The 16,839-nt window shown below is 43.7% G+C and overlaps 1 protein-coding gene across 1 annotated transcript in view; it reads right to left on the bottom strand.

The window, feature by feature from the left end:
* LOC311115224 (mitochondrial inner membrane protease subunit 2-like) overlaps positions 1–16,839 on the bottom strand; it is a gene marked incomplete at both ends in the record, with an annotated part of 35,126 nt that overhangs the window by 16,195 nt on the left and 2,092 nt on the right. Inside the window, 2 exons of the mRNA XM_084190420.1 lie at positions 8,250–8,352; positions 13,200–13,265. Coding sequence (XP_084046546.1) covers positions 8,250–8,352; positions 13,200–13,265 — 169 coding nt within the window. The remainder of the gene's footprint in view (positions 1–8,249; positions 8,353–13,199; positions 13,266–16,839) is intronic.

Consider the following 16,839-nt stretch of genomic DNA (forward strand, 5'->3'; position numbering starts at 1 on the left):
TGTGTCCGTCTCTCCCCGCAGCACCCAGTGTCACAGAAATATGACCAATTTACCCAAAATCCCCCGTGTTGTAGTTTTAGTAAAATCCAACGTGTTGTAGTCTAGTGCCGTAAAATCAAACGTGTCATAATCTAGTGCCGTAAACTCCCCCGTGTTGTAGTGTAGTGCCGTAAAATTAAACGCATGCGCAATACATTCAACGATACGACTTCCAGACAACAGAACGTTAGCATTCCGCCACAGCTCCTCTCTTTTACCCCTTATAGTCAAACAATAACACTTAACAGAGCTCACAAAGCATAGACCGTAAATTCTACACCCACAAACATAATTTAAGAGGCTTTATTCCATCGCAGTGGACCTCTAAGGTCACACGTTAGCATGTAGCATGTAACACAATTAGCATTAGCATTTAGCATTAGCATTTAGCATTAACCTTTATGTACAATGTAGCATGAAACAATGTAACCTGCATTGCGCCTTAAATTTATTTTTCTATGTTTCTAACTTTATTCTGCCGTGAGTATGGATATTTTATGAGAGGTCCCCCCAAGCAGATACCCCGTCGGATAGAAGATGAGCAGCAACTTACAATAAATCTATAACCAAACCCCAGTCCAAGACTGACCTGAAAACACCTAGCGCGTTACCAGGATTTATGGCCCACCATGAGGTCGCCTCGTTCCGAGGGCTTGCCAAATCCTGCAATGCTCTAAATCGTATACGTATATCTACCTTTCACATCTGCCTTATTCACTACCATCAATTGTTCTAGACTTCCTATTATTTGCGCCGTTTACCAATGCAACCAAATTTTAGAATAATTATTACAGACCCTTAGTCGACAGCAACAAAACCACATCTACCCAAGTAATTTACATGGTACACCTTCACCAGCGCACATCCATAAGCCAGCCAACCAACTAACGCCCAATAATTTGTGAGGAATCTCACCTTATAGCCGGCTTGAGCGGTAGTCACCTCGCGGCTCACGAATGAAACAAAGGGAAGATGCAGACCAATCTCAGCGGAGCCTCCATTTGTCGTCTCTTGTCAATGCTGGTACTTATTGCTGTCAAACAAAGAGTCCGCTTAGGCTGTACTTTGTTTATAAGTTTTATTTATATCACAAGATGTCAGCATAAGTTTACAGACCCTGCAGGGCTGGAGAACAGTGTCCAAAGATAATCTGTCTGTTCTAACCCCCTCTGCCTCCAGCCTATACTTATAAAGAATGCAAAAATATGGGTTGCTCCCTCTGCTGTCCAATCACCTGTCTCCCCTGGGGCGTCACCCTACAAATGGCTACTTTTGAACTAAAATAAACATCCTTTCAGTTCCACTTAAAAAACATTAACAAAGACATAATCCTAATACACTACACAGAGCTGCCGTGTCTGTCGGCGCTATCTTATTTGTGGTGTGGCAGATGCTCATGGTGTGGTTTTAGGCCCATTTCCTGTGATGTACGGTCCTTTAGGACTTTCTGTTTGACATGGCAGGGATCAGGAATGATCCGGCATAAACTATTAACCAGACACTTCGGGATAATGATAAAGAAAGACAAAAGCAATATGTTTCGGACTGTGCATTTTTTAGGTTTCAACGCACACAACAGACTGAAGACAGATGCCAAGCCGTTCATTAATCCACAATACAATTCTCAAATGACATTTCAAGGCTGCAGAGGTGAGGCGAGGTGGCCTAGAAAGCTAAACTAACTTTCCCACTCTTTTTCCTCACACAGGAAAAATTAGTGCCAAGGCCTTGTACAGTCGTAGTCAAAAGTTTTGAGAATGACACAAGTATTGGTCTTCACAAAGTTCGCTGCTTCAGTGTTATGAGATATTTTTGTCAGATGTTACTATGGTATACTGAAGTATAAGGCTTTTATTGACAATTATATTAAGTTTATGCAAAGAGTCAATATTTGCAGTGTTGACCCTTCTTTTTCAAGACCTCTGCAATCCGGCCTGGCATGCTGTCAATTAACTTCTGGGCCACATCCTGACTTGGCAGCCCATTCTTGCATAATCAATGCTTGGAGTTTGTCAGAATTTGTGGGTTTTTGTCTGTCTACCCGCCTCTTGAGGATCGACCACAAGTTCTCAATAGGATTAAGGTCTGGGGAGTTTCCTGGCCATGGACCCAAAATGTCAATGTTTTGTTCCCCGAGCCACTTAGTTATCACTTTTGCCTTATGGCAAGGTGCTCCATCATGCTGGAAAAGTCATTGGTCGTCACCAAACTGTTTTTGGATGGTTGGGAGAAGTTGCTCTCTGAGGATGTGTTGGTACCATTCTTTGTTCATGGCTGTGTTCTTAGGCAAAATTGTGAGTGAGCCCACTCCATTGGCTGAGAAGCAACCCCACACATGAATGGTCTCAGGATGCTTTACTGTTGGCATGACACAGGACTGATGGTAGCGCTCACCTTGTCTTCTCCGGACAAGGTGTTTTCCGGATTCCCTAAACAATCGGAAAGGGGATTCATCAGAGAAAATGACTTTACACCAGTCCTCAGCAGTCCAATCCCTGTACCTTTTGCAGAATATCAGTCTGTCCCTGATGTTTTTCCTGGAGAGAAGTGGCTTCTTAGCTGCCCTTCTTGACACCAGGCCATCCTCCAAAAGTCTTTGCCTCACTGTGCGTGCAGATGCACTCACACCTGCCTGCTGCCATTCCTGAGCAAGCTCTGCACCGGTGGTTCCCCGATCCCGCAGCTGAATCAACTTTAGGAGATGGTCCTGGCACTTCCTGGACTTTCTTGGGCACCCTGACGCCTTCTTCACAACAATTGAACCTCTCTCCTTGAAGTTCTTGATGATCCGATAAATGGTTGATTTAGGTGCAATCTTACTAGCAGCAATATGCTTGCCTGTGAAGCCCTTTTTGTGCAAAGCAATGACGACAACTCATGTTCCCTTGCAGGTAACCATGGTTAACAGAGGAAGAACAATGATTTCAAGCACCACCCTCCTTTTAAAGCTTCCAGTCTGTTATTCTAAATCAATCAGCATGACAGAGTGATCTCCAGCCTTGTCCTCGTCAACACTCTCACCTGTGTTAATGAGAGGATCACTTTTTGGGGGATTAAGTTCATTTTCATGGCAAAAAGGGACTTTGCAATTCATTGCAATTCATCTGATCACTCTTCATGACATTCTGGAGTATATGCAAATTGCCATCATCAAAACTGAGGCAGCAGACTTTGTGAAAATTAGTATTTGTGTCATTCTCAACTTTTGACCATGATTGTAGACATCAGGAGCCTCTGATACCAACACCTTTCCCTTCTTCCTCAGAAGGCTTAGTGTAGGGACTGAGAGTGGCAAAAAGAGCTGGTTGTCACATCGGAATGGATTTGGTCAAATACTCCCTTGCTTATTGCTGTAGTTGGGTGGGTGATAACCACTGGGCCATTTATGGACTTGATCTGGACAACAAATATGCTTGCCTTTTAGATTTCAGTTATAAATATCAACAAATATAACATAATTAAATTACCACAGACCCCTATGCTACTGAGAAATGTGATATTTTTCAGTGCCTGAAAAGGAATAAGACATCGAAGCACCACAATACGATAAAGCAACATTTATTTTTGTTTTTTGGCCTCCCCAAACCCGTAGACAAAGCAACCGTTGAACACAGTTTCAGACATTCAGCATATTTCAAGCTACAATAAATACATAATCTGATTTAGACTATAGGTATTACTGGGATATTTGTTTAGCTCTAGCTGACCTGACAGCTCACTCAGCGACTACATGTCACACAGCACTTTATACTGAACCTGGCTCTCCAGGAGGCCCAGGGAGCCTATTGGGTCATAGACAAGTAGAAAAAACAAAAGAGAGAGAGAGTAACAAAAGAGAAGAGAGAGAGAGAGAGAGAGAGAGAGAGAGAGAGAGAGAGAGAGAGAGAGAGAGAGAGCGAGGGAGCAGGCAGGTAAGTGCTTTACTGAGAGGCATGTTTATTCACTTCCTAGCAACAATGTTCCGTGCCCAGTAGACCCATTTCAATAGAAGTCAGCACAATAGAAAAATTGAACATTTCTTGCTCTTTGGTTGTTCCTCTACCGCAACATGGACTAACTTTCATATAACCAGTATCCAGATATATTAGTAACAAAGAACCTTTCACATCGGTGGAACACACTTTTTCTGAAATGTAAATCCAGAGCACTAAAACATGTATTGTTATACATTCTACAATTCACAGGTCAGGGAAGCTCAAAGCTTTTTCTTTTAAATGCATTTTAGGAACAGATCCTATACTCCATCTCCACCATTATGTGGAGTACAGCATGTATTTTAATATGTTATACTTCTCGGTCCTGCTAGAAAAACCTGAATAGTGCAAAGAGAGAGTAAGTAAAAATGAGGACAGCAACTATTTCAATTCTTAGCTGTTGTGACCAGCATATCTGAGAGATGGTATCTACTGTGTTCAGGAAAACAACACAAACAAATGACACAATGTCAGTAAGACCAATGCATTTTGTATTGAGGTGATACGTAAGTAGGCCTAATATACATGCAGAAATATTGTTCATATTTGCATGCATACTACACTGTATAGGCCTGCATAAGAAGCCACAAGAGGGTACGTATTTCCAGTGGTAGGCCTATGTGTCACTGCACTATAGGATAAGATGAGGAAAGGAAACAGTTTCACTTTTAGTATTCTGTTCATGGCCGGTAAATAAACTGGTCACAATACCGTAATCCACAAAATCCTCCCTAAAACTTCACTCTAACCAAATACTTAAAAGTTGTGATCCAGCTACAGATACAGTACTAACACAGAACCATCCAAAACAAACTTCAATCACCTGGTGGTCCCCCAAAAACCAGCAGCTGGGTTTGATGGACCCAGTTAAATGTCAATTACAAAGTTGTTCCTTTAAAGGATTGGAATGCCACAGATAGATAATTCCCAGGCCTCTGCTCTGCTATGCTGCTTCCTTCCTCCAACCAATGACAGCTCCCTGAAATACTTTGCCAAAATCAAAAAGGCACAGAGCGGCCCGCTGCCCCATCACTCACTCCTCGTAACTACTTTCATACCCTTATCAAGACACATTTGTTATTGCCTGACAAGGATGAGAATACGTATGGAAAACACAACAGTGAAATACACCAAGGCAGGCATCCACACAGTCAGACGAGGCTGCAGGGCCCACATGCCCAGTGAGGCCTGTCAGAAAGTAACAGCACTGACTGTGCTACCCAGTGGTGTAAAGTACTTAAGTAAAAATACTTGAAAGTACTACATAAGTAGTTTTTTAGGGTATCTGTACTTTACTATTTTTGACAACTTTTACTTTTACTTCACTACATTCCTAAAGAAAGTTATGTACTTTTTACTCCATACATTTTCCCTCACACCCAAAAGTACTCGTTACATTTTGAATGCTTAGCAGGACAAGAAAATGGTCTAATTCACACACTTATCAAGAGAACATCTCTGGTCATCTCTACTGCCTCTGATGTGGCAGACTCACTAAACACATGCTTCGTTTGTAAATTATGTTTGAGTGTTGGAGCGTGCCCCTGGCTCTCCGTAAATTTAAAAAACAAGAACATTTGAAATGATTTATACTTTTACAATTTTTGCAATTACATTTGCTTTTGATACTTAAGTATATTTAAAACCAAATACTTTAACACTTTTACTCAAGCAGTATTTTACTGGGTGACTTTCACTTTTACTTGAGTCATTTTCTATTAAGGTATCTTTACTTTTACTCAAGTATGACAATTGGTTACTTTTTTGCCACCTACCTGCCTACCTACTGTGTGGAGAAAATGTTCAGAGTTTCTTCCCTCTGAGGGAACAGCTTTGTCCTAATGAGCAGCACACAAATTACAAATTTGGAACCCAGGTTTGTTCGCCAAAGCATGGTTATTCAAGTATTTTCCTTTTCCTCATTAAGGACTCCCAGGGGCTTTTTAGGCCCATTGTTGTAGTTCCAATGTGGAGCTGCTGGACACACATCACGACTCAGACAAGCTGTGCTTAGCTTTTCAATGGTATCGGCCAGAGCCTTACATTTATATCCAAATATAATGAGTTGTACCCCCCCCCCCCCCCCCCCTTTTCCCTCAGAACAGCCTCAATTAGTCAGGGCATGGACTCTACAAGGTGTCGAAAACGTTCCACAGGGATGCTGGCCCATGTTGACTCCAATGTTTCCCATAGTTGTGTCAAGTTGACTGGATGGCCTTTGGGTGGTGGACCATTCTTGATACACACGGGAAACTGTTGAGCGTGAAAAACATACCCCGTTCAAAGGCACATACATTTTTTTTCTTGCCCATTCACCCTCTGAATGGCACACATACACAATCCATGTCTCACTTGTCTCAAGGCTTAAAATTCCTTCTTTAACCTGTCTCCCCTTCATCTACACTGATTTAATTGGCAAGTGACATCAATAAGGAATCATAGCTTTCACCTGGATTCACCTGGTCAGTCTATGTCATGGAAAGAGCAGGTGTTCTTAATGTTTTGTAAACTCAGTGTATATAAGGCTTTTCTATTCTAATATAAGGCTTTTCTATTCTAATACACTGCTCAAAAAAATAAACGGAACACTTAAACAACACAATGTAACTCCAAGTCAATCACACTTCTGTGAAATCAAACTGTCCACTTAGGAAGCAAAACTGATTGACAATACATTTCACATGCTGTTGTGCAAATCGAATAGACAACAGGTGGAAATTATAGGCAATTAGCAAGACACCCCCAATAAAGGACTGATTTTGCAGGTGGTGACCACAGACCACTTCTCAGTTCCTATGCTTCCTGGCTGATGTTTTGGTCACTTTTGAATGCTGGCGGTGCTTTCACTCTAGTGGTAGCATGAGACGGAGTCTACAACCCACATAAGTGGCTCAGGTAGTGCAGCTCATCCAGGATGGCACATCAATGCGAGCTGTGGCAAGAAGGTTTGCTGTGTCTGTCAGCGTAGTGTCCAGATCATGGAGGCGCTACCAGGAGACAGGCCAGTACATCAGGAGACGTGGAGGAGGCCGTAGGAGGGCAACAACCCAGCAGCAGGACTGCTACCTCCGCCTTTGTGCAAGGAGGAACAGGAGGAGCACTGCCAGAGCCCTGCAAAATGACCTCCAGCAGGCCACAAATGTGCATGTGTCTGCTCAAACGGTCAGAAACAGACTCCATGAGGGTGGTATGAGGGCCCGACGTCCACAGGTGGGGGTTGTGCTTACAGCCCAACACCGTGCAGGACGTTTGGCATTTGCCAGAGAACACCAAGATTGGCAAATTCGCCACTGGCGCCCTGTGCTCTTCACAGATGAAAGCAGGTTCACACTGAGCACATGTGACAGATGTGACAGAGTCTGGAGACGCCGTGGAGAATGTTCTGCTGCCTGAAACATCCTCCAGCATGACCGGTTTGGCGGTGGGTCAGTCATGGTGTGGGTGGCATTTCTTTGGGGGGCCGCACAGCCCTCCATGTGCTCGCCAGAGGTAGCCTGACTGCCATTAGGTACCGAGATGAGATCCTCAGACCCCTTGTGAGACCATATGCTGGTGCGGTTGGCCCTGGGTTCCTCCTAATGCAAGACAATGCTAGACCTCATTTGGCTGGAGTGTGTCAGCAGTTCCTGCAAGAGGAAGGCATTGATGCTATGGACTTGCCCGCCCGTTCCCCAGACCTGAATCCAATTGAGCACATCTGGGACATCATGTCTCGCTCCATCCACCAACGCCACGTTGCACCACAGACTGTCCAGGAGTTGGCGGATGCTTTAGTCCAGGTCTGGGAGGAGATCCCTCAGGAGACCATCCACCACCTCATCAGGAGCATGCCCAGGCGTTGTAGGGAGGTCATACAGGCACGTGGAGGCCACACACACTACTGAGCCTCATTTTGACTTGTTTTAAGGACATTACATCAAAGTTGGATCAGCCTGTAGTGTGGTTTTCCACTTTAATTTTGAGGGTGACTCCAAATCCAGACCTCCATGGGTTGATACATTTGATTTCCATTGATAATTTTTGTGTGATTTTGTTGTCAGCACATTCAACTATGTAAAGAAAAAAGTATTTAATAAGATTATTTCATTCATTCAGATCTAGGATGTGTTATTTTAGTATTCCCTTTATTTTTTTGAGCAGTGTATAAGGCTTTGGCATGGGCCATTCCCATTGTGTAGTGGAGAACTTTGAGAAGAGCAGTGTACAATAGGGAGTTTAAGCAGAGAAGTGGCTTACCGGTCCAAAGCTGTTGCTGTCCAGACCGTGGCCTTGATGGTCCCCCTCGATCCAAAAGTGGCAGTCAGGGACTCTCAGATAGCGGTTCTTATAACCAAGCGTCCTGGAGAGAGAGAGAGGGAGGGCAGAGGTTTGGATCATGGATAAACACATTAGCCAGTTATACAACCCACATTTACTTCAGAACCTAGCTATAAAAGAAAGGCGGTCGTTAACATTTATTGAGCTACGGGCTCAATTGAAAACAACAATAAAAACATTGAAATCAGACAAAACTTTGAGAATGGAGAATAAAGTTAGTCTATCTATTTTATCACCTTTCTACTAAATCATCCATGTGCCAGTCATCCTCTCATATGCTCCCTTTAGATTAGATAACAATCTAATCAGATGACATTTAAGGACAAACCGAATGAAGACAAACATGCTTTGTGTGTAATGACTAATGAGATATGGACAGGATAGCTCACTCCCTTAGGTCTAGTGTCTGATTGTGTCCCAAATGGCACACTACTCCCTCTATAGAGCCCAATGGGCCCTGGTCAAAAGTAGTACACTATATTAGATTATTTTTATTTATTTAAAGAGAATAGGGTGCTATTTGGGACATAACCTCTGTCTGATCAGTTCCCCTCCACACTAGTTAGCTTCAACTATTTTGCCTCTCATCGCCTTTGTGAGGAGTGAGGACAGGTTGGTACACACCATCAATCACCTGGGTACTTAGCCGTGACTGATGTATGGTTCATCACAGGAACATTGTAAATTATGGGAGACATTACTTTTTAAATGACCATTTTTCTCCTATTCCTTTCTAGGTCAATGTTACAGGAGTCTAACTGTCTACTCTTTAGACCAGGGGTGTCAAACTCATTTTGCCCCGGTGGTCGCATTTAGTCTTCAACAAACTGAAAAGTGGTTCTATTTCCTCGCCGTCAAAATGTGCACTAAATATTCCTCAATCCATAGTTTTTTGGAAATCAGATGCTCCCTGACTGTCTAGCTTTCATTTAGGTGGTTATTAGAGAGCTGGACACAGTCAAGAAAGGGTATGAATGTAGCTCCATTATCATTTCTACAGTTTCCATTTGGTTTTAGTCATTTGAAAGTATATTGAGTTTGTCCCCCCACCCCTCCCCAAAAATGTTATATAAATACATATATATAAATACATATATATATATATATATATATATATATATATATATATATATATATATATATAAATTTTTTGTTTGTTTTATATATATTTATATTATGTTTGACACCACTGCTTTAGACCTTGGGACAGAAATATTGATTTGGCTGCTGGGAAAACTGAACTTAATGTCTGTTCTCCAGCAAACTGAGGTTCAGTGACTTTAAATGTCAGGGGTTAGGCCTACATACAGTATCTGAACACAACCAATACAATAACATAATACTGGCTACTTCAGAATCTAGTGATCATATGCTAGATTCTGAAATGCTCAGGAAAAAGAACAGTCAGAGTTTTGTGGGAAGACAAAAACTTTTAACTGAAACTGTTGTTACGTCCCAAATGGCACCCTATTCTCTACATAGTGCACTACTTCTGACCAGAGCTCTATGGGCCCTGGTCAAAAGTAGTGCACTAAATAGGGAAAAGGGTGCCATTTGGGACGTAACAACAGTTTCAGTTAAAAGTGAATATACAGACTCCTGTATTAATGCTATTAGCATGCGACTCGCTGCCTGGCAGTGTCTAGCAGCTACAAAGGGTCGGGGAGATTCAGGAGTTCAGGAGTTTGGGGGAGATTTTCAGACAGTCTCAGCATTGAGTTGTCTTAAATATTTATGCTCCCTAACTCTCCTATCAGTGGTGGGTTTAAACAGTAGCTGCCTGGTACAGTGGCGGTTGGATGGAGGTTAATGGGGTAGGTATATAGGGCACAGATACACATGATAATGGACATATGAAACACAATAATGATGACGACGATGACGATGATGAGTAACAGCTTGAGGTGAATTGGACAGGTTAAGTCAAACTTAAGCTCGGTTCCAATATCCACACTAGAAGGAATACCACTGAGAATGAACCAAATGTGTTGGGCATGCATCCTAAGTGGTATGCTAGCATGGACATGGGAACACAGCCATAGTCTTGTTCACTAGCCGTGTGTCTCACAGCCTGCCTGGCACACCAGACTGGGTTGTTCTGTTCCCTCTTTGAACACCAGTATCTACATCTCGAGATAGCTGCATATGTAGGGTCTTAATTTGAGCACCCTGTTGCAGGAGAACTTCTGAAGTTTGTAACTTCCTCTTTGAAATTTCAGACTTGATTTTCCCTTACGAAAAATGTATCAACCCCTACAAAAATGTCAATCATTTCCTGTTGCTGCAAAACACACACACCCACACACACGCACATACGCACACACGCACACACACACACACACACACACCACTCAGAGGGCTGTAATTGGCTGAGAGGCCTCTTCCTCTGTCAGGCAGAGAAGACAGTCTCTCTGTGCATGGCGAGATTAAAACCATAGCTGTGATTTATAGCATGGCTGGCCCCAAAGGCAACACACACACACAACGACCATCCCACCGCCCCCCCTCAGCCATCAAACCCCCATGTTAATTATTCCTCTATCTCCCCCCAGGCAATACAAGTGACCTGTAATTTGTTCAGCGGCGCACATCACAAATTGTTGCCAGAGTGAATTACATGGCGACGATGTGTTATGACTAGTGGCACCCGCCTCTGTCTAATTCTCCCAATGTCATTTCAATTAGAGCTCCACTGACTATCAACCGTTCGCTTCGGCTGGTGCCGAGATTAGAAAGCCTGGCTAGACTACACTCAGTGGTTCAGGGGAATGAATGTAATGAATGTCTTTGCAACTTTGCAAAATGAACTTCATTAGGTCACATACTGTATTGCCATTGCCAATGACAAAGTACTGTAACTAAGGCGTTGGTACATTTCTTCATATACTGGTAGGTCCACATTTCCGTAATTCGTACAACTTTGGAGGACGTCATCAATTGGCTACGTTAACAACCAAGCCTGAGCCTTGTATTTGAATTCACCATAGAAAAGCAGCTGTGACAGAAAATAGACGATCCGCCCTCTGATCAAGAAAGAGGTAATAGTCCTTGTTGGCCGATTCCCACTGCTGCTCATAACCGTCGCAATGGTAATAATTTCCTGTGTATGTGCGTGTGTGTGTGGGTGTGGTTGTGTGATTGTGTGTGTGTGTCTTTTCAGTGTGGCCATCACTGAGTGTGACTCCCCTGTCACCTTGAAGGAGAACACTGGGAGGAGTTGTTATATGTAACGAGTAATTCAGCCACTACCACCTAAGACAACATGGACCTGTCCTGAGTCACAACTCATATAGCCACTACTACCTATGTAAGACAACATGGACCTGTCCTGAGTCACAACTCATATAGCCACTACTACCTATGTAAGACAACATGGACCTGTCCTGAGTCACAACTCATATAGCCACTACTACCTATGTAAGACAACATGGACCTGTCCTGAGTCACAACTCATATAGCCACTACTACCTATGTAAGACAACATGGACCTGTCCTGAGTCACAACTCATATAGCCACTACTACCTATGTAAGACAACATGGACCTGTCCTGAGTCACAACTCATATAGCCACTACTACCTATGTAAGACAACATGGACCTGTCCTGAGTCACAACTCATATAGCCACTACTACCTATGTAAGACAACATGGACCTGTCCTGAGTCACAACTCATATAGCCACTACTACCTATGTAAGACAACATGGACCTGTCCTGAGTCACAACTCATATAGCCACTACTACCTACCTAAGACAACATGGACCTGTCCTGTTGTCCATGTTGTCTTAGGTGGTAGTGGCTATATGAGCTGTGACTCATGACGGGTCCATTTTGTCTTACGTAGGTAGTAGTGTTTATATGAGCTGTGACTCATGACAGGTCCATGTTGTCTTAGGTGGTGGTGGTTATATGAGTTTGATTCCAGGCTGTATCACAACCGGACGTGATTGGGAGTCCCATAGGGCGGCGTACAATTGGCCCAGCGTCGTCCGGGTTTGGCCGGTGTAGGCCGTCATTGTAAATAAGAATTTGTTCTTAACTGACTTGCCTAGTTAAATAAAGGTAAAATAAATAAATATGAGTTGTGACTCAGAACAGGTCCATGTTGTCTTAGGTGGTGGTGGCTATATGAGCTGTGACTCATTTTACATTTTAGTCATTTAGCAGACGCTCATATAGCCACTACCACCTAAGACAACATGGACCTGTTCTGAGTCACAACTCATATAGCCACTAGTACCATCTAAGACAACATGGACCTGTCTTGAGTCACAGCTCATATAGCCACTACTACCTACCTAAGACAACATGGACCTGTCCTGAGTCACAACTCATATAGCCACTACCACCTAAGACAACATGGACCTGTCCTGAGTCACATAACCACTACTACATATGCTAACATAGACCTATCATGGGTGGACTCAAGCCAGGGGTTACATAGCTAAAGGAAAATAATATGCATTACTGCAGAGGTTACCATAGAGAAATGTGTGTTTGGGGTTTCTCATTGAAGATTTGAAGCTAGTAATATGAAATTAAATATGGATGTAGTTGAGTAGAGCTCCTTCTGTACAGTTTGTCCACATGCTCTCATTAGAATAGGCTTCAGACTGAATCAGTATTGCCAATAGGTTTATTGTTTTACTGCTGCTCTTTAGTTATTAGTCTTCTCATAGGAAGTCTTGTCATAGGAAGTCTTGTCATAGGAAGTCTTCTCATAGGAAGTCTTCACATAGGAATTCTTCTCATAGGAAGTCTTCATATAGGCCTTTAATCAGTGAGGGATTATATTGTTATTTTAGACATCCTTTGTGTTTTAAGTTTGATTTGATAAAGCTATGGGGAAAGAGCTCATTCTGTACGTACTTAATGAAGTCTCCCTCCCGGGCTATGACCCTCTTGATGATCTTCTGCTGGGGGTTCTTGGGAGACCTGGAACAATAACGATAAACTATATAAATAAATATATATGATAAAGATACAGCTATGAGGTCATAATAAAAATTTAACCATGAACACCAAATACACAAAGAAGTAAAATAAATACAAGTTTTATGTCTGTACTGTAAAGTGACCCTATTTACTCTTGTCAACTCTTCAATAAAAATAACATAAAAAAATACCCTATTCACAACACTAGACTGAACTAGAATCAGTGTACCTTCCCAGCAGCAGACAGAAACTGACTATACTGCAGTGAGTGTTGTGTGGGGTTTAGGTACCAGGATCTCACTCCTCCCCCTCACATCACTGTCTTTCCACTCTTTCCTCTCCATCTCTCAGCAGGTGGACCTCACAACACAGCGGGACACAAACATAGCAGAGACCGGCTCAATCGGTACCTCCAGTGATGCTATCTCTTTCATAGTTACCCAATGCTTAGGTGTACCTCCACTGTACTCATATCCTTCCATATCCTTGTCTGTACATAATGCCCTGAATCAATTCTACAATGCCCGGAAATCTGCCCCTCTTCTCTGTACCCAACGCACTAGAAGACCAGTCCTTAAAGCCTTTAGCCGTATCCTTATTCTATTCCTCCTCTGTTCCTCTGGTGATATAGAGGTTAACCCAGGCCCTGTAGCCCCCAGTATCACTCCTACCCCCCAGGCGCTATCATTTGTTGACGTCTGTAACCGTAAAAGCCTTGGTTTCTTGCATGTTAACATCAGAAGTCTCCTCCCCAAGTTTGAGTTATTCACTGCGTTAGCACACTCTGTCAACCCTGATGTTCTAGCAGTGTCTGAATCTTGGCTTAGGAAGGCCACCAAAAATTCAGAAATTTCCATTCCGAACTACAACATTTCCCGTCTAGATAGAACTGCCAAAGGGGGCGGAGTTGCAATCTACTGTAGAGATAGCCTGCAGAGCTCTATCATACTATCCAGGTCTGTGCCCAAACAGTTTGAGCTTCTACTTCTAAAAATCCACCTTTCCAGAAATAAGTCTCTCACTGTTGCCGCTTGCTACAGACCCCCCTCAGCCCCCAGTTGTGCCCTGGACACCATATGTGAATTGCTTGCCCCCCATCTATCCTCAGAGTTTGTACTGCTTGGTGACCTAAACTGGGATATGCTTAACACCCCGGCTGTCCTACAATCTAATCTAGATGCCCACAATCTCACACAAATCATCAAGGAACCTACCAGGTACAACCCTAAATCCGTAAACATGGGCACTCTCATAGATATCATCCTGACTAATTTACCCTCTAAATACACGTCCGCTGTCTTCAACCAGGATCTCAGCGATCACTGCCTCATTGCCTGCATCCGTAATAGGTCCGCGGTCAAACGACCACCCCTCATCACTGTCAAACGCTCCCTAAAACACTTCAGCGAGCAGGCCTTTCTAATTGACCTGGCCCAGGTATCCTGGATGGATATTGACCTCATTCCGTCAGTAGAGGATGCCTGGATGTTCTTCAACAGTGCTTTCCTCGTCATCTTAAATAAGCATGTCCCATTAAAATGCAGAACTAAGAACAGATATAGTCCCTGGTTCACCCCAGACTTGACTGCCCTTGACCAGCACAAAAACATCCTGTGGCGTACTGCATTAGCATCGAACAGCCCCCGCGATATGCAACTTTTCAGGGAAGTCAGGAACCAATATACACAAGCAGTTAGAAAAGCAAAGGCTAGCTTTTTCAAACATAAATTTGCATCCTGTAGCACTAACTCCAAAAAGTTTTGGGACACTGTAAAGTCCATGGAGAATAAGAGCACCTCCTCCCAGCTACCCACTGCACTGAGGCTAGGAAACACTGTCACCACTGATAAATCTACGATAATCGAGAATTTCAATAAGCATTTTGCTATGGCTGGCCATGCTTTCCACCTGGCTAACCCCTACCCCGGTCACTAGCTCTGCACCCTCCGCTGCAACTTGCCCATGCCCCCCCCCCCCCCCCCCCCCCCGCGCTTCTCCTTCACCCAAATTCAGATAGCTGATGTCCTGAAAGAGCTGCTAAATCTGGACCCCTACAAATCAGCTGGGCTAGACAATCTGGACCCTTTCTTTCTAAAATTAGCTGCCGAAATTGTCGCAACCCCTATTACTAGCCTGTTCAACCTCTCTTTCGTATCGTCTGAGATCCCCAGAGATTGGAAAGCTGCCGCGGTCATCCCCCTCTTCAAAGGGGGTGACACTCTAGATCCAAACTGTTACAGACCTATATCCATCCTGCCCTGCCTTTCGAAAGTATTTGAAAGCCAAGTTAACAAACAGATCACCGACCATTTCCAATCCCACCGTACCTTCTCCGCTATGCAATCTGGTTTCCGAGCTGGTTATGGGTGCACCTCAGCCACGCTCAAGGTCCTAAACGATATAAGAACCGCGATCGATTAAAGACAGTACTGTGCAGCCGTCTTCATCGACCTGGCCAAGGCTTTTGACGATGTCAATCATCGCATTCTTATTGGCAGACTAAATAGCCTTGGTTTCTCAAATGACTGCCTCGCCTGGTTCACCAACTACTTCTCAGATAGAGTTCATTGTGTCAAATTGGAGGGCCTGTTGTCTGGACCTCTGGCAGTCTCTATGGGGGTGCCACAGGGTTCAATTCTCGGGCCGACTCTATTCTCTGTGTATATCAATGATGTCGCGCTTGCTGCTGGTGATGCTCAGATTCACCTCTACGCAGACAACACCATTTTGTATACATCTGGCCCTTCATTGGACACTGTGTTAACAAACCTCCAAACAAGCTTCAATGCCATACAACACTCCTTCCGTGGCTTCCAACTGCTCTTAAACGCTAGTAAAACTAAATGCATGCTCTTCAATCGAACGCTGCTTGCACCCGCCCGCCCAACTAGAATCACTACTCTCGGCGGGTCTGACTTAGAATATGTGGACATCTACAAATACCTAGGTGTCTGGTTAGACTGTAAACTCTCCTTCCAGACTCACATTAAGCATCTCCAATCCAAAGTTAAATCTAGAATCGGCTTCCTATTTCACAACAAAGCCTCCTTCACTCATGCTGCTAAACATGCCCTCGTAAAACTGACTATCCTACCGATCCTTGACTTCGGCGATGTCATTTACAAAACAGCCTCCAACACTCTACTCAGCAAATTGGATGTAGTCTATCACAGTGCCATCCGTTTTGTCACCAAAGCCCCATATGTGACCTGTACGCTCTCGTTGGCTGGCCCTCACTACTTATTCGTCGCCAAACCCACTGGCTCCAGGTCATCTATAAATCACTTCTAGGCAAATCCCCGCCTTATCTTAGATCATTGGTCACCATAGCAACACCCACCCGTAGTATGCGTTCCAGCAGGTATATCTCACTGGTCATCCCCAAAGCCAACACCTCCTTTGGCCGCCTTTCCTTCCAGTTCTCTATTGCAAATGACTGGAACGAACTGCAAAAATCTCTGAAGCTGGAGACACTTGCTCCCTCACTAACTTTAAGCATCAGTTGTCAGAGCAGCTTACCGATCACTGCACCTGTACACAGCCCATCTGTAATTAGCCCACCCAACTACCTCAT

The sequence above is a fragment of the Coregonus lavaretus genome (genome assembly GCF_964263955.1).
Source record: "Coregonus lavaretus genome assembly, contig: HAP1_SCAFFOLD_366, whole genome shotgun sequence".
In the NCBI taxonomy this organism is placed as follows: Eukaryota; Metazoa; Chordata; class Actinopteri; order Salmoniformes; family Salmonidae; genus Coregonus; species Coregonus lavaretus.